The sequence below is a fragment of the Pseudorca crassidens genome, chromosome 10 (assembly GCF_039906515.1).
Source record: "Pseudorca crassidens isolate mPseCra1 chromosome 10, mPseCra1.hap1, whole genome shotgun sequence".
NCBI classification, from domain to species: Eukaryota; Metazoa; Chordata; class Mammalia; order Artiodactyla; family Delphinidae; genus Pseudorca; species Pseudorca crassidens.
Genome location: NC_090305.1, coordinates 35928764 through 35950641, shown reverse-complemented (window position 1 = coordinate 35950641; position 21878 = coordinate 35928764). Strand labels below are relative to the sequence as shown.

Here is a 21878-nt window from a genome sequence, read left to right as displayed (position 1 = left end):
GACTCACCGGGCCAACGCGGCCTGTGACAAGGTCCCTCAAGATCGTCCACCCCGTTCTGCAGGGACTTGCCCTCGTGGAATAAACTTCACCTCCTGATGCGGCCTCTTCCCGGGAGGAGAGGGACTGAATTACAATGGGAGGGTCCAGGATTCTGGTTCACTTGCCCTCCATTCAGTAAACATTGAAAAGCTGAGCCCTTTTCCACGCTGGCCAGCTTGTGGTCTGGATCCAAGGTGAACAAGCCACTCCCTGCTCTCTCAGAGGCTCCAGACCCAGAGACAGCTTGAACAGCAGCGAAGCAGCCGGCTTGCTGAGGGACGGGCTCTGGGCCTGGTGAGGGACGGGCTCTGGGCCTGGTGAGGGACATCTGACTCAGAATCCGGGAGCGGGGGCCAGGAACTGTGGAACTCTTCCCGGAGAAGCTGATGTCCACCTTTAACCCCAACAGGTCTTAGAACTCAGCTAGGAGAGGGGAAGGGCATCCCAGATGTAGGAAACAGCATGGGCTGCCTGGCTCATTTGGGAAACTTCACTGTGTCTGGAGCCCAGAGAGGTTGGGGAGTAGGGGTAGGGGGCAGATGAGGTTGAAGGGGGAGACAGCGCCAGGAGAGCAGCGGGAGCCCCGGAGGAGTTTAAAGCAGGAGATAAAGGGGGTCAGATTTGAGTATGGGCTCCAGCCTGCTGGTTGCAGTAATGGCCTGGTGGAGACCTGCTCAGGGGCTCATTCATTCATTCAACAAGGGCTCAACCAGGCATCAGGCCCTGTGCTGCTGCGGGTGTCCAGGTGAGGGGCTGTAGTGGCCTGGATGGTGGCCAGGATGGAGAGAAGGGGCAGAGATTCTGGGGAGGCGCTCTCACTGTGTTACACAAACACATCCTGGCAATTCCCAAACTGGCATCTGGTTCCTGGACCAGCTGTGTATGAACTTGGAAAGTGGGGACCTGTTATTTCAGGGGTGGACAGCTGATTGGCAGGGCTGAGCCCAAGCCTCAGGGGCCCCCAGAGAGGCAGCCATTCCTGGAGATCCACCCAGAGCAGCACAGCCCACCTGCCTCCTTTCTCCCCCTGCCTTTGCCCCAGGCTCCAGAAAGCTTCCCCGCAATGGTGGCTGAGGATAACCTTTCCAGCAAGGGGGTGAAACACCCCGGTTTCTTTTCCTAAGTGACTCCTGCAGGATCACACAGGAGCCAGAGGCCCAGCTGGGACCCAGAGTTTGTGCTTATTTCCTATTTCTGTGCTCCTCTCCCTCTCAGATTGCAGGCTCTTGGGGCGTAGGAACTGTCTCCTCCATTTGACTGTGGGTTTTCTGAGGGTGTCTCCCCCAACACATCAGGAGCTTTCCGGAGGGTAGAAGGAGGAACGGAAATGCAAGTCAGGGAAGCTGTTCTGCTGCCATTTAATAGTTGTTTGAATTTGTGAAAAATCCTGTATTTGCCTCAGTCTCCTCATTTGTAAAATGGGGTTAATGATAACACTACCTGTTGTGAGGATTAAAAGACATAAGATAGAAGAGACATTAAAGGAGCCTTGGGGGTATGGGCAGGACAGAAATACCAAGCACAGACCATGAAAAACAGCTGGAAATGAGAGCAAAGGGAACCAAACCGTAGGCTCCATGAATAGGATCTCTGTTCATGTTACACGCTGTAGTTTTCCAGGTGGCTGGGACAGAGCCTGGTCCATGGTAGGTGCTGGGTGAACATTAGTTGAAGGAATGAATGGAGAGTACAGGTGGCAATGGTGGAGAGCAGGGTGCCAACTCACCACCAGGGCGGGAAGGCTTCCAGGAGGGGGCAGGGGAGGGCCCAGGCCTGGAGGGCTGCCGGGAGTAGGCGTGTCTGCCTCAGAACTCATGAAACTCTGGGGGTTCAACAATACACCCCCGTAGTTCTGACCAGGTTATGAATCTGGTGTCAACAGTGGGATTTCCCTGCCAGGGTCCTCTCCCTCGACTTCTAAATCACTTCCTCCACCTGCCATCCCCCAACAGCTCATGGGCACAGTGACAGTGACAGGAGGGTTCATGCCCCTCCACACATGGTACCCCTCCTCTGCTCTTGATCCCTCAGGAATCCCTCCTGGGCTCCACCCTCTGCTCCAGCTGCTGTCCCACCTTGTTTCCAGGCCTTCCACTCAGAAAGCTCACCACTTACCTTAGCCGCAGTGGACCAAAACCACACCTTAACCCCAGCCTTCCCTGCTTCTATCATCTATGAGCAACTCTGCGAAGCTGTGCCTGGTCAAGTTGTACTCTCTGAGCTTTCATCTCCTTCACAGCAGAGGGGGCCAAAAGCCCTGTGCCCCGGGGGGCGCTCCGAGCCGCCTGTCAGAGGGCTTTGTGAGAAGGCCAAGTGCCACGGTAGTAAATAGAATTGTTACCTTGTGGCTGGAAGGGGCTAAAGCAAAACCAGATAAGTTTGAACCTGTGTGTGTGTGTGTGTGTGTGTGTGTGTGTGTGTGTGTGTGTGTGTGGGTGAGAGAGAGAGAGAGAGAGAGAGAGGGAGAGAGAGAGGAAAGTGGAAAGATGTTTTGGCAAAGGGATGGATGGTATCAAGTCATTACAGAACCCGTTGATATTTTAAACACATATGATCCTTTATAAACGCAGCCACACCCTCATGAAAAATGTGCTTCATTCCTGAAATCACAGAACTGTAAACTTTTCCCAGCAGACTGAAAAGTTTAACCAATGTCCTGTGTGGTGTGGGAAGGGGACCCTGACACTGCTGTGGAAGAGGCCAATTTCTAAACCGTTGAGACCACAAAGTCTGACAAATCTTCCTGTTAAATGGATGCATATGGGCCCAGCTGAGCCTGTCCACTCTTCTTTCACGTCCTTTCCAGCCCACAGTGCCCACCCCTTGAGCGCAGAAGGCCTGATCTCCGGGGTCCTTCCCTGGCCCACCTTCCTGAACACAGAGGCCCTTTCAGGGGACGCCAGACGTGCCACAACAGAGCAGGTGATTGTTAGCTGGTCATGGGGGCTGCATGGGTTTGAACCCAGGCTCACCATCTACGGAGATCTTGCCTAAGTCACCTTTCTGTGCCCGTTTCCTCGCCTATAAAATGGGGATGTAATACCCACCTCACAGGGCTATTGCAAGATCAAATGAGTCCATTCACATACTATTGAGCATAAAGTGTGTAGAACGGGGTCTGGCAGACTGGCGACATGAGCTGCTAGCCACGGTCCCCCCACTCCTCTCCCCGTCCTCATTCCAACCTGTTAACTGTCACCTCCTCCAAGAAGCCCGCCCTGACCACATCTTACGTAGCCTGCCCCTTCTCCACCTCCCCACCTCTTTCATTTTCTTGTCCCTTCCAGACCACCCCAGTTCTCCCCTTGACTCTCAGGCTGTCCTCAGTCCTCCCAGACTGCCCCCCCATCTCGCCCCCAGCCCCTCTCCCCCCACCCCGCAATAGCACACATCAGACTGGCTTGTCCATCTCATGTTTTATTGTAAAAATGTTAAAATAAATTACATTTGACATCATTGCCAGTATGTACATACAGTGTGTGTGATTCCAGGACAGCCAGCAACACCCCAGCCAAGTGGGGTCAGGAAAACTAAGACGAGCTCGTTAAAACATTTCACAGAAAAACAGAAGGCCGCTCCTTCCCACCCTGATGCTGGGCCATCATACCCCTGGGTTACAGGCTAAGTGGGGATGGGTGGGGTTCTGGCCCTCTTTGGTCCTGCAGCATTGGGGAGGGGGTTGAGAGGCAGAGAGGGTATCTGGGTGGCACCTCCTGCCCAGCATCCAGTCGCCTGCGACCAATGCCCCTCCCCAACTCTGACACCATGACCTTAGCTGAGGTCACCGAGAAAGGCCCAACCGGGTTGGGGGATAGGAGGGTGAACATTGGACATCCCGATCCTTGGGACCCCACTCTTGCACCTTTTCTCCCCTCTGGCTCTGAAGCCAACGAGATAAAAAAAAAAAACAGCAATTCATTTAAAAACTAACAAAACACAACATGCAGGGCACAGTGGGCTGGCCCGAGGGTGCACCTCACGAAGAACCCAAGAACTCTGCCAGCCCCTCACCAGAAACAGTCCGTCTGCAGTTTCACATTATCTTTTGCTCCTCCCATGGCAAATCCTTTCTTTCTTACACAGACAGACGGACAGAGACACACACACACCAAACAGCAGCTGGAGGGAGGAGGCTGATTCACATATTTGGACATTCCCCACTTGTGAGCCAAGGGTGATCTGGGGAGCGGTGAGGTCACGGGACGGAAGGGTGGAGGCAGGTTCAGCCGGAGCTGAGCCCACTCCTGCAGCTCCCCCGCTGCCAGCTCCAGGAGCCCCAGCCTCTCTTTCTGCCACCACTTCCTGGGAGGCAGAAGCCCACGCCTGCCATTGCTTGGCCAAAGGGTGTCTGGGACAGGGAACCGGACTCTGGGCTGCGCTCCATCCCAGTAAGTCCACACAAGGGCTGAGATGCTGGGCCACACTTGGGACTTACTCTGAGTCCCCCGTAACGGGAGTGTTTCAGCACCTGCCTGTTAGCTCCCCTTCCCCAGATGGCCTCCTCCCTACTGAGGTCTGCAGTATGGGCGACAGCCAGGCGGATGAGGTGGGACTGGGGGACGGTTAAACACGTGCCCCAGGCGGGGCCCCACTACTGCTGAGGTGCTGAAGTGCCCAGCCCCCAGCCCCACCAGGGTCTTACACCACCCTCACCCTCTCTCTGAAAAGCCTGGCTCAGTGCTGGGCGCACAGCAACCTGTTAATACTGGTGAACTCAAACGGCCAAGGCCCCCAACCTAAGAGAACCATGAGACAGTCTTAACCGAATGACTGGGCAAAGACCCACGCAGGTGCAGGCCTCCCCGGGATCAGTCCTGCCAGCCCACGTGTCCGTGAACCCCCAGATCCCCCAACCATGCTCAGGACAGACGCCTCCCGCTGCCAGGGCGCCCGTTCCGCTGAGGAACAGAGGCCCTGTCCTGGGTGCACCGTGTCTGACCGGTAGCATCTAGCTGCAGGGGATGAAGGTGAGGAAGGCCCCTGGCCCCCTACTCCCAGTTCCAGGGCCACACCCCACCAGGGGCCAGGGTCCCAGCCATAGCAGGACACCCCAGGTTGAGGAGAAGAGAAGCCATGGAAGGTGGGGTGGGGAGCCGGCCCCACCTCACGTGCCTTTGGGGCAGTTTGCCTTGTTGTACTCGTTCATAAGCTGTTCGTAAGGCACGGAGAGCTCTGACTCAGTGCTGGTGAAGGTGGACTCATCCGACGAGGGGAACTCGCCCAGGTTCAGGGGCACCTCGGCCGTGGCCCCCTCCTGGGGCCTCTCCTCCCCAGCCAGGTTGTCCTCCAGTGAGGACTTGGAGGTGTCCTCGTCCGAGAGGCCGGCCTCCTCGTTCACAAAGGTGATGCTGACGTTCTGGAAGATGAGCGGGTGGTAGTCCTGGGCGTCCCACGGCTCGCCCTCCTCGCTAATGCGGTCCAGCTGGTTAATGAGCACCTCAGAGGTCGGGGAGCCCTCCTCAGGGGGCCCCGCCCCGGCCTCCTCGCCTGGTGGCCGAGACACGTGGCCTTTGCTCCTCAGCGTCTGGGACACCTCTTCCAGGCTGGGCACACGGTTCTTGGAGTAGACCACCAAGGGGGTCAGGGAGGTGGGCAGGGCTGTCAGCCCACCCCCCTGGGGCCCCAGGCCCGGCCCTGGGACCCGCTCCCCACCCCCGCCCGTCTTCATTGCCTTCTTCCCGATCTGCTTGATGAGATCATTGTAAGTCTCCTCCTTTTTCGACAGAAAACTGAAGATGTTGACGTCCTTGGACGCCGCACCCCCTGCCACCTGCAGGGCCTTCCTGGAGTGTGGGGAGCTCTCGAAGGACTCCTTCCGGCGCCGCCGCCGCTTCTTAATGGCCTTGTGCACCTCCACAAACATGCTCACCTTCCAGTTGACAAAGAGGGAGAGCCAGGCCAGCCCCAGGTAGATCCAGAGCTCCACGAAATAGCGGTACAGGGCGTGGTAGTTGGCGCTGGGGTTCACACCTGAGGACGGGTCAGGAAGGCCAGAGGGTCAGGAAAGGGCCAGCGGGGACCCGGAAACACACAAAGGCCAAAAGCCGTGTCACCTGAAAGTGGACACCGCAAGAACACAGAACACCGATGCGGACGCACCAGGAAAGAAAGGAGGCCTGTGCTAGAAGCCGGACACCCCATCGTCCCGAGAACCCCGGCTTGGTCACTCGTGTGCCTGTCCCAGAGCCCTGCCTGAGCTTCCTCAACTACCGAAGGTCAGGAGAGCGTCTCCCTGGGGTGGGGGAGCTTCAAGGGGGAGGGGCTCTGGGGAGGCTGGGGATGGAGCCAGCACTCGGGTCAGGAGCTAAGCCATGAACGTCGGCCTTTCAGATTCACCGACACTGACACTTGGCTGCTTTGTGTACTTTTTGGGCGTACGTGTTACAGTTCAGTTAAAACCTGGATAGAAATTAAGTGACAGGGCAGCTGGCATCCTCCTGCTGGGGATGGACTCACTAATTTAATATAAGTGAGGCTGACAGTTGGGCCTGGGATGTCCAAGAGCACGGGTCCTAGCAGGAAATATCCCGGACGGCCTTGATTCTCCTTCTGGTGACGTCTGGCCTGCCTCCTGACTTCCTGTATCTACCCTCGTCCTACTGGTTCCTCCTATGGCCTGGAGGGCTCTGCCCTCTCCACACCCACACTTCCATGGGCAGGCTCCAGACACCTGCTCCAGGGAGCCCTCCCAGGTCACCCTGCACAGCTCTGGTCACTCCCCTACCCTCCAGGATCACGGAGATTTCACTTTACACCTCCAGGCATGTTGATCCCTATTATTACGTATCCTGTGTCCCCCTTCCTGCCCTGAGACTGGGGAGAAACTTGGAAAAGGAACTGGAGGAAGGGGGCCACTTCCAGAGTGGGGCTCCCTTAGAGCAAGGGCTATAACCCCCTCATCAGACTGGAGGGAGTCTGAAGGCAGGGCTGTCTCCCTTGCAGCCAGGAGGTGCTGTCCATCTTGCTCAGGACTCCGGTCATAAGCAGGTTATGATGACAACCGGGGCACACTAATATAGCCGGGCCCTACCCACTGCACTCATGAATAGCAACTCATTTGATTGTCCAAAACCCTGTGAGCTATGCACCGTTACTTTTTTTTTTTAACCAATTTTACAGATGGGGAAACTGAGGCAGTGGTTTGGTGTCTTGCTGGAGCTGAGAAAGTATGATTAAACACCCTTCTGTGCTTCCCTGATACGAAGGGTCCTCCTTAGCCTGCTCTGGGCCCCAACAGCTAGACAATGGCAGGGTCATGCCTCCGTCTAAATTTATCTCTCAAGACAGCAGGCTCAGATCTGCCAGGGTCAGTGGAGTGTTCAGGCCTCTCTTTCCTGCTTCTCCCACCCACTCAGCCGCCCCCTCCCAGCATTCCGAGTCTCCCCTTACAATGGGGCAGGAGGGTGGTGACCTGTCCCTGGCCCTAGGAAGGGGGAGGGGAGAGATCGGAGGTCCTGGGGCAGAGGTGAAGGTCAGCTGGGCAGGGCAGCAGGCACTGAGGGAGCAGCCACTGGGCCAGTGCAGCCAAACGGGGTGTCAGGAAGATTAAGAACCAAGATGCTGTGCAGGCCACAGGCACAAGGACATGAGTGGCTGGAGCCGACAGACAAAGGGGCCAAAGAATCTTATCGCCCGCCCGTGTGGATTAAGTAGGGGAGGAGTGGGAGGGAGGGAGGGTCCGGGCCGAGGGAGCAGGGCAGCTTGGGGGAAGGCCTCTCTGGTCTTTAAGCTGCCAGTGGCAAGAGCAAAGTTTCTGGTCTCTGACCCAAGCATCCAGCACAGCCCCCTCAGTGCCTGGGAATGATGGGAGGAGGCAGCTGTGACGTGGACCCTGCAGGCAGAAGGCTCTACCTCCAGCCCCCAGTGCACCTAAGCACCTAAGCTCAGGAGACGGGGGAGAAGAGAGGAAGAGACCAGACGCCAAACACGAACAGAGAAGAAGGAGGGAAAAGCCACGTTCCAAGAAAGAGAAATAGAAAACGTCTGCAATTACTCTGTGCCTTGGTTTCCTCTTGCAACTGGCAGGATCCCACTGGGTGGAGGCCCAGGACACTGGACGCCTACCAGGGCCCCCAGTAAAGGTCAGCTGAATTGAAATTGGAGGAGAAGCAGAGAAAGACAGGGTGGGGAGGCAGAGGCAAGGGGCAGGACTCACCGGCCACGAAGTCGCCGAAACCGATGGTGGAGATGGTGATGAAGGAGTAGTAGAGGCCCTCGATGTAGTCCCACTCCTCGGTCACCATGAACACGAAGGGTGGGATCACCAGGTGGACCAGCACGCCCCACAGGATGAAGATGGCCGTGCACGTGATCTGTGCCTTGCGCTGAGGGGGACGGGTAGGGAGACCAAGTCAGACGGCGGTGGAGACCGGGGGGAGCCCAGCAGAGCACCCAGAGGGCCGAGGAGGCAGCCAGAGGTGAGGCCGGGTGGGCACCAGGCCTGGGAGGCTCACTGCCCAGGGGAGGGCGCTGGTGGTGATGCTCCCAGCCTCACCCAGGAGGGCAGCGGGCTCTGAAACTGCTCCCTTGCCACCTGTCCTGACACTTCTGTCCAATTCTGAGATCCTTCCCACCCCCCCATCACCTGCCAGCGTCCCCCCATCTCTGCCCAGGACCTAGGGGTGGGGACATACCAGGCTCACGCCTCTCTTGGTGAGGAACTGGCCCAGCCTCTTGGCACGTCCCCCGAAGAACTTGCCCAGGGCACTGATCCATGTCAGACAGAGCGGCACCCCAAAGAGACCATAGAAGACACAGAAGAGGCGCCCGGCGGGGGTCTTGGGGGCCACGTTGCCATAGCCTGAGGAAAAAGAAGAGAGTGAGGCCGACAGAGCCACGGCGGGGGTGATGGACCCAGACTCGGAGTGGCACCTGCCTCCGCTGCCCCCGCCACACAGCCAGCCCGAGGAAAGCCCATCCCCTAAGGTCACTTGACACTGATTAATATCAATGCTTCAGAAATGGAATTTCCCTTGACCATGCTAGGATCAGGATCATTTATAGCAATTATGACGGTATGGGCTATGTCTCCTCCGTCAGACTGGGGGCTCTCTGAAGGCGGACTAAGCCTCCACCATCAGCAAGTCCTCCACGAGTCCGTGTGGCACCCTTGCGCAAGCTACAAGGCACAAGTTAGTAGTTTCTCTGCGTAGACACCCCAGAAGCACTGTGGTAGACAGTCTCCAAAGACGGCGATTCTTAATTCCGTCCCTTCTTATGCTCACATCCAGCTGGCCTCTAATTCCCCTCCCTCTGAATCTGGGCTTTAGTGACCTGTTCATGGCATGTGGCAGAAGGGACCCTGAGTCAGTTAAGTCCTTATCAGAAGCCTTGTTGCTTCTCCCCTTGATCTCCTGAAATGCTCACTTTGGGGAGTCTCCCTCTTGAAACCCAGCTGCCATACTGTGAGATGCCCAATCATCCCCAGCTAAGCTCCCCAGCAACAGCTAGCATCAACTACCAAACATGCGATAGAAGAAGCCATCTTGGACTTCCAGCCAACTGGGCTTTTGTGGATGACCACGGCCCCAGCCACTCCAACTACCACGGCATCAGAGACCTCAAGCAAGAACCAACCAGCCAAACCCCATCAACTCACAGAATGGCCGACAATAATAATAAATTGTGTTTTAAGCCACTAACTTCTGAAGTGGTTGGTGATGCAGTCATAGATGACCAGAACAGACACCCAGACTGGTGAATAAGCACGGGGTGCATTTGTGCAGTGAGCAACCTGCTCGAACTCTGGCTGTCAAGCTGTGTTGTTTCTACCCCAAAGCCCAGGTCAGGACTTCTAGAAAACAGTCTCCTAAGCATGGCCAGTCACCAAGGACTTACTAAATCTCCAGGGACGTGTCAGAAGGACAAAGTGCAGCTGGCCTGATCTTAACCTTGACAAGGCCATGTGACCAGAGCTGGACTCTTACAAGATCCTGGAGAGCTCGGACGGGGAAGTAGGTATCCTGAAGGTCCCAGAAGACTTACCGATGGTGGTAATGACCGTGGCTGCAAAAATCATTGCGTTGGGCCAGTTCCAGTTGTTGAAGGTCTGGTTCCCTGTGATGGCCACACCCTGTCCTGCAGCATCAGATACTATCTAAAAAGAGAGACACAATGAAGGTCAGAGAAGAGGTCAGCACTTTATAAACTTCCTTATAAGCATTCTTATTTAATCATCACAATAACAAAGTGACAGTTACTGTCTCCAATTTAGGGGTGGTGAAACATTTTATAGAGGATCAGAGAGGTTAAGTGATTTGCCCAAGGTCACACAGCTGGTAAGAATATGAACCCTGGCAATCCGGCTCCAAAGTGCCTTCTCTCACTGAGCCAGTGCTTCTCAAACTTACTAGAATCACCTGGAGGACTTCTTAAGTACAGCCTGCTGGGCCCCACCTCCAGAGGTTGATTCAGTAGGGCTGGGAGGGAGTCAGAGAATGTGCATTTCTAACAAGGTTCCAGGTGATGCTGATGTTGTGGTCCCGGGACCACAGTTTGAGAACTGCAGCAGACTCTTCTGCCTCTGAAAGAAGGCAGATGTGATGCAGACAAACAGGAGGACCTCCGGAAAAGCATTCTACTGCAGGGTTGGCCTGGGAGGGACCGCCCCCCACACCCGACATGCCTTTCACCCCCACTGTCAGGACACCTGCTAAGGTCAGCTCGGTAAGCTCTTGGGTCTGTCCTCCGAGGGCGGACATATCAGCTGGCCTCCTTTCTCCCATGCCTGGGACTCTGTCCTCTCCCCCCTACAAGCTCCCCCTTCCCTCCCTTCTCTGGATCCCTTTCTCTCTGCCCTGAGCAACTTCAAGGTTTGGGCCAGGACACGTCATCAGAAGGTGGTATGTACTTTTCAGGGTGACAAATTCATGCTATGAGTCCCCACGGAGCTCCCGGCAACTATGGGTGGCAGCAGGTGAGAGGTCACCTGGGGAAGTGCACTGGGAGGCCCCCAGAGAGGCCTTCCTTATCTGTTCCAGGAACACAGGCAGCTGCCAAACCTGCTCACCGCCCAGGCCCTGCCTGTACCCCATCCTCCTGCGCTACCTCCCTTCACCCACACCCACCACTGGCAGGACCCGGACCTCAGAAGGCGGCTCCCGAGGAGGGGCCAGGATCCACTCTCAATTTGGGGTCCTGCCCCTGCCCCCCTAGGAGAGCCCCAGGATGGACCAGCTAAGAAACCAGAAACTCAGCCAAACTGCCTCTAAAAATCAAGCCTAGGACCGAGAAAAGACAGAGGAGTGAAGGATGGAAGCAGGAGGGAGACGGAAAAACCGGAGTTCTCCCTGCAGCACGACTGAAGTTTGGTGAGAAAAGAGGGAAGGGTGGGTTGTCCTGAAGGAATGTGCAGTTTGCAGCGGCAGGCCCGTGTAAACGGATCTGCAGACTTTGTAAGGAATTTTCCATGATGACGTGCTCATCTGACAGGCCGTCAAACCACAGGGCTCACCGCCCTGCCTCCCCCTGCTATTTCCTGAGCATCTCTCTGCAAAGTGGGAAGTGGGGACGGCTGCCTTCACCTGCCCTCAGAGAGCGGCCACCAAGCCGGCCAGGCCACTTCCACGCAAAAGCACCAGGACGTTCAGATGCGAAGAGGCCAACAGGTCTATCCTGTTGGAGGTCCACCCAAAAGGTTTTCTAAACCATGAAATCCACGTTCGAAACAGGAGAATGAAAAGTCCCAGGGCCCTGGATGTTAATGTTAAACAGATGGCAGGGAAAGCAGAACTACTCAGCTCCCTTTGGCCGCAGCCTTTGTTATCTCAGATATCCATCTTCGGGGGGGGGGTGCATGGGGGGGGTGAGTGCAGCATTGTCAGGAAGCACAGCCCAAGACGGATGACAACTGACCAGGAAATCATGGGCCTGGGGCAGCACCCCTGGTCATCCCCATGGAATCCCGGAGGAACAGGAAAGATGTCAGAAGACAAGTTGCCCCCCCCCCCCGCCACCCTACCCCCGCCTTCTCATACGAACGAAAAGGGTGGATTCTAGAAACTCAAACCTGAACTCTTGCTGACTCTTCTTTGGAGACAGCAGAACGTTTGGCATATTCAAAGAGGAAGTGGTGGGCACTGGAAGCTACTAGCACAGGTTCACCAGAGCAAGTCATGCTCAGCTAAGTGCATCTCCCACCCCAAAGAGGCTGCAAAGCCTTGAAGTTCAGTGGAATGCAGTCAGTCTGGATAGCAACAAGGCAACTGAACAGATGGGCTTAAAGATATTCACGTGGACAAGACAGAGAAATGTAGGGAGGAACCGGGGTTAATCCGGGTCCACGTAAAGGCAGATAAACAACCCCAAGAAGTACTGATCATTATCTGCCTGGCCTGAGGTCTCCATTAAGCCAAAGGCCAGGCCTCTTCAGTCTTTCAATCTACAACACAGTAAGGACAAAGATGGCTGACCAGTTTAATCTGCAAAGGATGCAACACTGGGACAAGGCTGGGATGGGAAGATAGCTAACACACTGCAATGGCAGTTTGGGACTCAAAATCATCTGGACTGGAAAAATGGGCCCAAACTAACAAGATATGGCTGTCTTTTAAATTTTTCACGTCTTACACTTTGGGTTAGAAGGCACTGACCCATACAGGGTTGAAAGGGAAAGTCCTTGGGTTTCAGCTGACCACAAACCAACAAACACTGGTATGGCTGCCAAAAGAAAAGCAAATACAATCTCAGGCAGTGTCAATACCTTATCTCTTCAGGGCTGGGAGGCAACGAGCCCATTGTCCTCTGCAGGTGAGGCCACATGGGGGGCACTCTGTTCCATTCTTGGGTGTCGGACTTCATGATATGTTAACCAGCGGGCCAAGGTGCCAGAGGGAACGGGGGTGGCTGTTTTGGATAAAGAGCTACCTCAGAATGGATTGCCCTTGGCAGTCATCCATTTCCGATCATGGAAAGTGTTTAGACCCAGGGAGACCAGCACACATCAGCGATGGTGAAGGTGTGACTGGAACAGGGGTTCTCAACTGGGGCGGTAGCACCCTCTGGAAGTATCTGGAAATGCTGCCTGAGTATGTGCCTTGTACGTGCCGGGCACTGGTCCGGGCACCAGGGGGAGAGCAGTGAAGGGACGAAATCCCTGTCCTCCCACACATCTACTCTAGTGGATGCCGGGGGTGCTCCTGACATGAGGCGAGCAGGGACCAGAGAGGTGAGATGCCCTGCCACCCACAGGACAGCCCCACACGCCACGTCCACGCTGCCCCCACTGAGGTAACACTGGATGGATTGCCAAAGGCGATCTGTGACTTGGGGGTCGCTTAGTAAGGGCTAGGGAGACAACAAACGTAAGAGCTGGCAAGACAGGGTAACTGAAGAGGGCGTTATGGTTGGGAGCTTTGCAGTAGAAAAGCTGGCTTCCTGCTCTTCACCCCACCAGTGGTGTGTCCTTTGGGGCACAGCCCTCAGACCCAGCCTCTGCCCTGGGTTATCAGGGAGCCACAGCCCCATGTGCTGTCCCCCTGACCTCCATTATCTCTCCATGGTCACCCAGAGGGGGGGGCAGACAAAGGGGACATTCTGAAGGGCCCTAAGCCCCCCAGGGCCAGAAGCACCACTCACCCTGACGACAGGGCAGTGGCGGAAGTTATGTCCACTGGTCAGGTCAGGCGACTGTGGCTGAGAGGTTAACTGGCAGAACTGGGCCAGGTTCTAGACTGTCTCTTGCAAGTCAGCCCGGCTCCCCTCCTCTCTCCCTTCGCTGCTCTCCCTGTCCCTGGACGCCCCCAGCACCCCTGTTGTTGCCTTCTCTCTGCCCACGGGTCCCAAGCAGCTGGCCTGGGAATCAGCCTGGCTCCATCCCAATGCTGGGGAGACAGGCAGGATTTCAGTGCTGCTGTGCGTCAGACGCCTCTTGTTGGGGCTTTTCTATATGTTCCCTGACGGGCTCTTCCTGCGATTCTGCCAGGCATCACTTGACAGAGGAGGAAAGCTAGGCTTGGGGAGCAGAGGTCCAGATGTGAACTTGGGCTGCCTGCTCCCTGCTCCCACCCCGCGTTGCTGTGGCTTCAGTCGGAACACCTCACTGGTTACGGTCAGGGTCCCACTGGCCGGTGGAGAGGTCCCCCAGAAGAGAGGGGCTTGACCCAGGACTGAGGCCATCCCTGGGTGAGGGGGAGCCACTGGACACAGCATCCCGTCCCCTGGGTTAGGGAAACAGCTTTCTCAGGAGACGGCCCCTGCTCACTCACAGGATTCTTTAACTTGGCTTCCAAATTCACACAAGACAACATCTTCATTTTCCACATATCCCTAGAGAGTGATGGGAGAGGGGGATGCCGCACACAGCCCAGGCCCGGCTCTGGTTTGAGGATGGAATAGAGCTCTCCTCCCCGCCTGTCACCCTCGTAATAAAGCGGCTGTGATTTACTGAGAGGTGAAGCACTTTAGGTGCCTTCAGCTCATCTTTAAGGAGGAGACAATCCTGCTGGGAAGACACCATCATCTTTTCCATTTTGCAAACGAGGACTTAAGGCTGAGAAGTAAAGAAAGTAGCCTAAGGTCGGGATGCTAAAAGCAAGGAAGCCAGGAGTACAGCCTGCCTCATCTGGGCCCTGGCCGCTGGTACCCCACCCTTGTCCCACACAGGCCACAGGAAGGAGGCCAGTGCATACCTCCACCCCTTCGCACCACCTGGAAGAACAGTGCCCTAAAACCAGCCCATCCACTCAGACCTGAGCCCTCCGGGAGGAGACATTCCCGCCCCTGCCTGTGGCTCAGGCAGCATGCTGCCCCAGACACCACCCTCCCAGAATCTCGCTGTCCATGCAATCTGGGTTCCCCACGGCGCCTCATCCCCCAGGGGTCCGGGGTTTCCTGTGCAGAGGCAGTGCCAGGCCTCCCCATCCTGGAGATTCATTCTGCAGAGTTGCAGGGAGGGCACATCCCGTACCTGGTGCCCACCTGCAGACATGGGCAGCGGGGCTGAGGTCGGGCCTTTGCCTTCATCAGGCCAGTGGGGAAAACAAGTCCAGGTGGCAGCCTGCCTGCGGACAGCAGCTAGGGGCACCCACAGGGCCACCGCCCTGCCTGCGGACAGCAGCTAGGGGCACCCACAGGGCCGCCGCCCTGCCTGCCTCCAGCTCCCGCGGCAGACCTCACGCTCAGGTCGCAGGGGCCCCTTCCTGCCATGTAGGATCGGCCTCCAGGATGCCCTGGATGCCAGCCTGCACTGGATCCGCGCTGCGTCAAGGTACACAAGCGGACGCCCCTCACCATCCTGGGCTGCATCCATCCCTAATTCATTCCGCCTCCGCTCACTTGGTCCCTCCGGCCTGGAAGGGGAATGAGACTAATGTCATGTGTGCACGGTGCCTGGCGGAGTAGGAAGAACCTTTAATGTCCCTCTCACCTGGCCCTCCCAGCCACCTTGGGAGGTGGGCAGGGCATGGTGGATTCCTCCTCCTTTCATAGATGATAGCTCCTATTTGAAGAGTAGCTGATATCTGAGCACTATTTTATGACAGGCACAATCACAGCACTTTAAATCACTCGGCTTGTTGAGTCTTTATAACCTTGTAATGTAGGTACTCTCACCTCCATTTACAGCTGAGGAAAATGAGGCACAGAGGCTAACTAAGTAACTTGCTAGGCAGTGGTGGAGCCGGAGCGTAAACCCAGGCAGTCTGGCTCGTAACCCCTGTGCTGTCCACAGCTGGGGAGAGGGGACAGGGGGTGCAGGGTGGGTTTCTCAGCTACAGAAGTGAAGCCGGGTCTCTAGAACACAACCAGGCAAACGCAAGGGAAACATCCATGGGAATGCAGAGACCACCCCCCAGAAGGTAAGCTCCATGAGGGCAGGACTTTTATCTGCGGTATCCCCAGAGCCGAGGACACTGCCTGGCACATAGTAGGTGCTCAACAAACATTTGTTAAAGAAGTGAGTAAACAAACTTGAATGAATGAGGATATCTTCTCTGACCTCGACTGACTCACCCTCTCACGTCCTTCCTTCAACACCTTCCTAGCATTATTCTGCAGGTGGATTTAATAAATTCATCAGCAACAAGGGGCAGGGCTTTATCCAGCAAGAGGGCGGGAAGCACAGTCAGACCCCTGTAAGAGTGTGGCTGGCGGGGTCAGGGGGTGAATGCAGGGCATCCAACGTGTCGGGGGGGGAGGGAAGGGTGGGGTCAGCAGGCTGCAAGAACAGAGGGCAGGGGGGCTGAAGGTCCTGGGGGTCGGGGGCTGGGAAGGGGTGAGGTGAGGGAGGCAAACAAAAGCCCCCCATCCAAGAGGGCAGAGCAGCTGGCAGTGGGGCTGGGAGAGTCCCTGGGGTGACTGGAGGGACTGTCCTTCCTGCAGGAAGGGGAGGCCTGCCCCCTCCGGAAACTCTCCTAGGGGGCTGTGGACGTGTGGAGAACAGGGAAAGGAACAAAAGGGGGGCGACAGGCCTCTCTCTCGAACCAGACCTGGCCCTGTCCTGGGAGAAGATAATGGAAACGTGGGGCTGCCCTGGGCGTGACCTGGGCGGGCGGCAGTCCTCTCTCAAATGCTGGCACCGAGCCTCTGGGTAAATGACGGCCTATCAGCCTTAGTTCCTCCATCTGCCAAAAAGAGCACCTTCCCCAAACACGAAAAGCACCTAGGACACTGGAAGCGCTGAACGAACGCACCTGCAGTCAGTGTCATGACGAAATCAGACCCAGTGGTGACCCGACACCCTGGGGGGAAGACCGCTTGTCCCCAAAGGTAAATCAAAGGTCGAGGGGTTTACTTCTCTGCACCTGCAGGACAAGCCTGGGTGAGAACAGGGACACCGAGGCTAGCAGGTAGGTGCCCTGGGCCCCCGGACAGCGAGTCGGGGACCTGGGGGGCGGGGGTGTGTGTTAAGGCTCCCCCTGAGTTGGCAGAGGCACACCCAGGATGTGCCACCCCATCCGTCAGAAGGCCCATCTCTCCGGACCTCTGCCCGCCAGAGGCTCCCCGCCACCCTGGCCGGTTTCCCGCACAGCCAAGCAAGGCAGGCCGGCTGCGGAGGGAGCAAGGCCACACGCTGGTCCTCACGCTGCGTTCCCCAGGTGAGGCCGAGGCCAGGCGTGGTGGCTTCTCTGAACCCCAGTCCTGAAGCCCCCGCCAAGCTGCCCCCAGCTTCACAAGGCAGCCGAATGCCCATCCGCCCCCTGCTCTGGGCTGGGCTCCTCCTTCCTGTGTGTCCACATCTGTCTGCACGTCCATCTGTTATCTAACAAAGAACCTCCTCAGGGTAGGGGGCCAAGGGAGCTGGGGGCGCTTCTGAACAGAACAGACCGAAGTGGAGATTAGTAGACCTAATGCAGGCACTTTTCAGCAAATATATTTAGAGTTTGGGCTCGTTCAGAACAATGTTTTTGACCTTTAACACCACGAACTGATGAACAGATAAAGGGGGCAGGGGAGGGCCCCAGATCCCATGTACTGGGGCTCCCTGCCGCAGTGTAAGGAGGGGGAATGGGCAGGCAGGGGGCTGGAGGTAGAGCTCACTCGTCCAGCTATTTGGCCAGCCCTCCCTCTGACCGTCTTTTGGGGACTGTTGGCAGACCCAAAGTACCTTGGCAAGAAGGGGAGCACCTGTTACCTCTCTTATCCCCAAGACGAATTAGAGGACTGAAGACTATTATCAGAGCCCTCAATTACCTTCACTCCTCTCACTCTCCCTCTCTCGCGCTGACTCAGCTTCTCAAACCTTCCTAAAGTGGGGGCGGGGGAGGGGCATCGGAATCGTTTCCAGATGCTGAACTGAGGCTCAGAGACCTCGGATACCACCGGGTCCCTGAGGCAGCCGCTCTCATTCCCAGCTGCCCAATGGAACCACCTGGGAGTTTAAATAAATACCATGCCTGGGCCTCGCTCGCAGCTACTCTGTGCAGTGGACCTGGGCGCCGAGTGGCTAACAAGCTCCACAGGTGATTCATCCCCTCACCGCTGCCTAAGTGGGGGTGATGGGTGTGGGTGCCGGGCTCAGCCTTCCAGCTCCCCATCCAGGAGGGAGGATGCGCGGGCAGGGAGAAGGCATCCTCGGTATTCCTCCCGCCCTCTCCCTGCAGCCCAGGTGACCAGGTGTGGCTCGGAGGGCGGGCCCAGTTTATGAGCGGGGCACTGGCGAGGGCCCAGTGGTGCCACCCTGACACCTACACCAGCTGCAGGCCTGGCTCACCCGGGCCCTGTCTCTCCCAGGAGGGGAGCAGGTCAGGTGCAGGGACCTGGGGGCAGGGCCGCACCTCATCTCAGTTACGACCAGACCTGGGCTCTTGTAATGTGGACTTGGCAGACTTCTGATTTGCTTATCTGCATTTTCAGTTTTGCTCCAATGCCTACCCGGATATTTATAATGTTTTTAGCTGAACGAAGGAAAGACAACTTGTTGGAGCCTCGGTTGGTACACTAGGAAGTCAATGTACAGCCAGGAAGACCCCCGGTGCGGCTCACGTTGCTTACCGAGACCCTCCAGGAACCCTTGACTTCCGCCAACGTGACTTCTCTGTAAAATGAGGAGGTTGGCCTATGACTACAGGGGTCCCCCTGTCTGGGGACAATTCACATTTTCCTCTGCCTAGAACCACGACTTCAGGGCCCGGTTCAGCACCTCCCAAGCTCCAGGAAAATCCACAGCACATTCGAGAAAATACATTTTCATTCTCGGGACTCAGCTCACTGGCCACCAGCTCCAGCTCTTCCTGAGCCCCCGGCAAGCCGGGCTGCCTGAGTCAGAAGCGAGCCCTATTCCTCATTCCCTCCCAGATCCCACTGCAGGATGAGGAAGGCACCTCACTTCGCCTTGGTCCCTAAAGTAACCCGCCTGGTGCTGGCCAGGCTGCCCTCCCTCAGCCCAGGGAGGAAGCAGCCAGCCAGAGGACGCGCCTGCGGATTACAAAAGGATTACAAAATGCAATCCCCCCAACCCCAGAAACCCACACACCCTCATCAGGCAAGGTGGAAAGTGGTATCCCACCCTCCCCCTCAACGCACGCTCGAGGGGTCCCTACAGTACTGCTTCTTAACTTGGTTGCACGTAGAGATCACCCAGGGGGAGCCTGGGGAAATACTCATGCCTGGGTCCTACCCGCAGCGATTCAGGCAGAAATGGCCTGGGGTGTGGACTGGGAACTAGGATGCTTAAAAGCTGCCCCAGGTGACTCTAATATTATGTACAGCCGATTTCAAAACCACTGCCCCAGACCCGAACTACCTTCACTCCTTGTTAGGGGGAAGGCCTAGTCCAGCCCCGCCCCAGGGGTCAGCACAGCAGCCATGGATGGATGACTGTCCTCCCATCCACCCTTGGGCTTCCCCTCCTGGGCCATCTCTCAGCAGCCTTTGCAGAGCTCAGAGGTGCTGCAAGCTCTCACGCTCACGGGGAAAGCCCGTGCCAGAGGTGAGCGCGTTTTCAGCAGAAACCTCTGGGTTTCCGACTTTCTCAGGCCCGGGAGCCCTGCTTGCACTCAGGAGGGACAATGAAAACAAGGCAGGTGACCCTGCCCCCATTGTTCTCAGGCTGGGACGGTAACACTCCCCCCTCCCCTGGGGCAGCTGGGCGCCCCTCCCATGAGAGCTGAGGCCAGGGCAGAGCAGTGCAGGGACTGGCTGCCCCCGCGGGTGGGCTGCGGGGGTTTGGCTAAAACAAACAGACAAGGGCTGGTGGGGCCTGAGCTCAGGATGGGACGTCAGCAAGCGTTCTCAGGCACCTGGAGGGCTAAGCTGATGAGTGAGACTGGAAATCCCTGTGTGTGCAGACCCAGGGGACCTCCACAGTCCTGCTGCCTGAGAGCCGGCCCTGGGGAATAGGAAAGAGCCCCCTCCCACCCAAACACACACACCAGAAAACCCCCTGGAGCCATGTTCTGAAACTCCACCCCCTGCCTCATCTTCTGAAGCACTTGGGGCAGGCGGAACGTGCAGTGAGGCTTAAATGACAAGAGGGGCACCTTTCATCCACCTGCAGCTTCCCTACCCCCAATTCACAACCACTGCCCTGCTCTGGGTGGTTGTGGCCCGGCCCATGGCCTTGTGCTAGTATCTCTTCCCTCTCTGGGATGCGTGGCCTGGATTCATGACCTGGCCCCACCTCCGCCCCCAGAATCCAGATCCTGGGAGTATCTGACATCTTTCTACTTTGACTGATGACAACAGACATCTTCCTACTAGTGGGTCAACAACTCGAGGGCAGGAAATTACTCAGCCAGGACACCTCAAACATGCCAGGTGTGCAGATTACCCCCGTCCTTCCCCATAGGGGTATGGGTCACTAGGGAGTGAGAGATCCATGCAGAGGATTCGGCTCCTGGCTTGTCCTTTCCAGGCAAGCCGGCAAACCTCTCTGGGTCCTGTTCAACTCCTCTGTAACGAGGCTGAGGAGGGCAAAGCCGGCATCTCCCTCCTCCTGGCCAAAACCCCATTCATCAGGCACCTTTCATACCTACCACTCCTCTGGCCCTAATTTCATCTGAGACTCAAGACCCTGTGGGCAAGGCAAGCAAAATGGATATTGTTATTCCCATTTTGTAACTGAGGAAACTGATCAGAGAGGGCTAGTGACACAGAAGAGCTCACACAGCAAGCTGATGACAAAGCACAGAGAAGAACCAGCCGGAAGCCCTCTGACTCTCAGTTGAGGGCCCTTTGCACCAAACAAGCAAGCCACCCATCCCCCTTCCTGGGACAGGGCTCAGAAATGCCAACCAAAGTGGATCAGGGAAGGTGAGTGACGGGAGACAGGCAGACACGGGCGACAGGTGATGGAGAGTTATAAAAGGGTGTCACAGCCGTGGACCTAATCCCGAGATGATTTGGGATGAGCGTATGCTTTGCTCCCCCCTCACCCAGAGATGCCTTAGGTTCATCCCAACCTGACAGTAGGGTGGAAGGAGCAAACACAGGAAGTCACCAGCCCCTCAAGGTTTCTAAAAACAGCCCTCAAGCAGGCCACAAAGGAGGTGGCAGGAACTGCTGACCTGCCGTCTCCCCATCCTGGGCTGATGACCTGAAGGAGACTCATCAACAGCTCAGCAGCCCCACCCTGGTCTGTGCCACCTTAGGCTTCCCGTTCTCCAGAGCCCCCGCCCACACAGTAGCCTGGACGACACAAGCTGCTGATCCGCTGCAAAATCACACACGTCAAGTTGGGGACCCTCTGCAGGCAGCACGGGGGCAGAGCGGGGAAAGGCCCGGCCTTTGGAGCAGACACACGTGGGTTCAGCTCCTGGCTCCATCGCCCACCAGCAGGTCCCCTGGGGCACGTCCTCTCACCATCTGAGCTTCTCCTTCCGTCTCGGGAAAGCGGGGGGACCGAGACTTCCTTGGGTTGGGGTGCAGATTATGTGAAAATGCACAGCTTGGGGCTGGGCATACAGGATGCGCACTGGGTGGAAAAGTAAACTGGGAAGAACAGGGCGGGGGGGAGGCCACCTCCATTCCGAGGGTGTGTGCCCGGGCACACACCTCCAGAGCTGTGAACACAGAGCTGGCCAGTTGCCACCTGCAATGGTGGTCCTGGCGACCGCCACCGGCAAGATCAGGGCTTGGGACGGTACTTATCGCCCCATGACATTCTATCAGGTATCTGCTATCTGGCCTAGAGACTACGGGCTCTGAAGACAGAGATTTCACTCGTCCCTCATTCCCAGAACAGAACCCGGCACCAGTAGGTGCTCGATACTTGCCAAATGACGACTCAGTCTCCGAGATGTACGCCTTCCACAACCACACTTCCAGGGCATGAAGATGGGCGGAGATGGGTGCTGGTGCTGTATTTAACGTGGGTTCTGGCTGGATGAGGTGGGCAGTCCTGGCAGGTGTGGCCACCCGGGGTGATGGCTTTGTGTTTCTCTGCCCAGTGCCTTTTCCTCAC

The 21878-nt window shown here is 56.9% G+C and overlaps 1 protein-coding gene across 2 annotated transcripts in view; it reads right to left on the bottom strand.

Annotated features, from left to right (window-relative positions):
• Positions 1-3444: 3444 nt before the first annotated feature.
• KCNK5 (potassium two pore domain channel subfamily K member 5) overlaps positions 3445-21878 on the bottom strand; it is a 36516-nt gene continuing 18082 nt past the window's right edge. Inside the window, exons 2-6 of one of the 2 annotated variants that reach the window (XM_067753078.1) lie at positions 10390-10562; positions 10025-10136; positions 8674-8840; positions 8196-8364; positions 3445-6010 (exon numbers count right to left, since the gene is read on the bottom strand). In XM_067753078.1, coding sequence (XP_067609179.1) covers positions 5145-6010; positions 8196-8364; positions 8674-8840; positions 10025-10058 — 1236 coding nt within the window. In that variant the 5' untranslated portion in view covers positions 10059-10136; positions 10390-10562 and the 3' untranslated portion in view covers positions 3445-5144. The remainder of the gene's footprint in view (positions 6011-8195; positions 8365-8673; positions 8841-10024; positions 10137-10389; positions 10563-21878) is intronic. The other variant, XM_067753077.1, reaches the window with a different exon arrangement.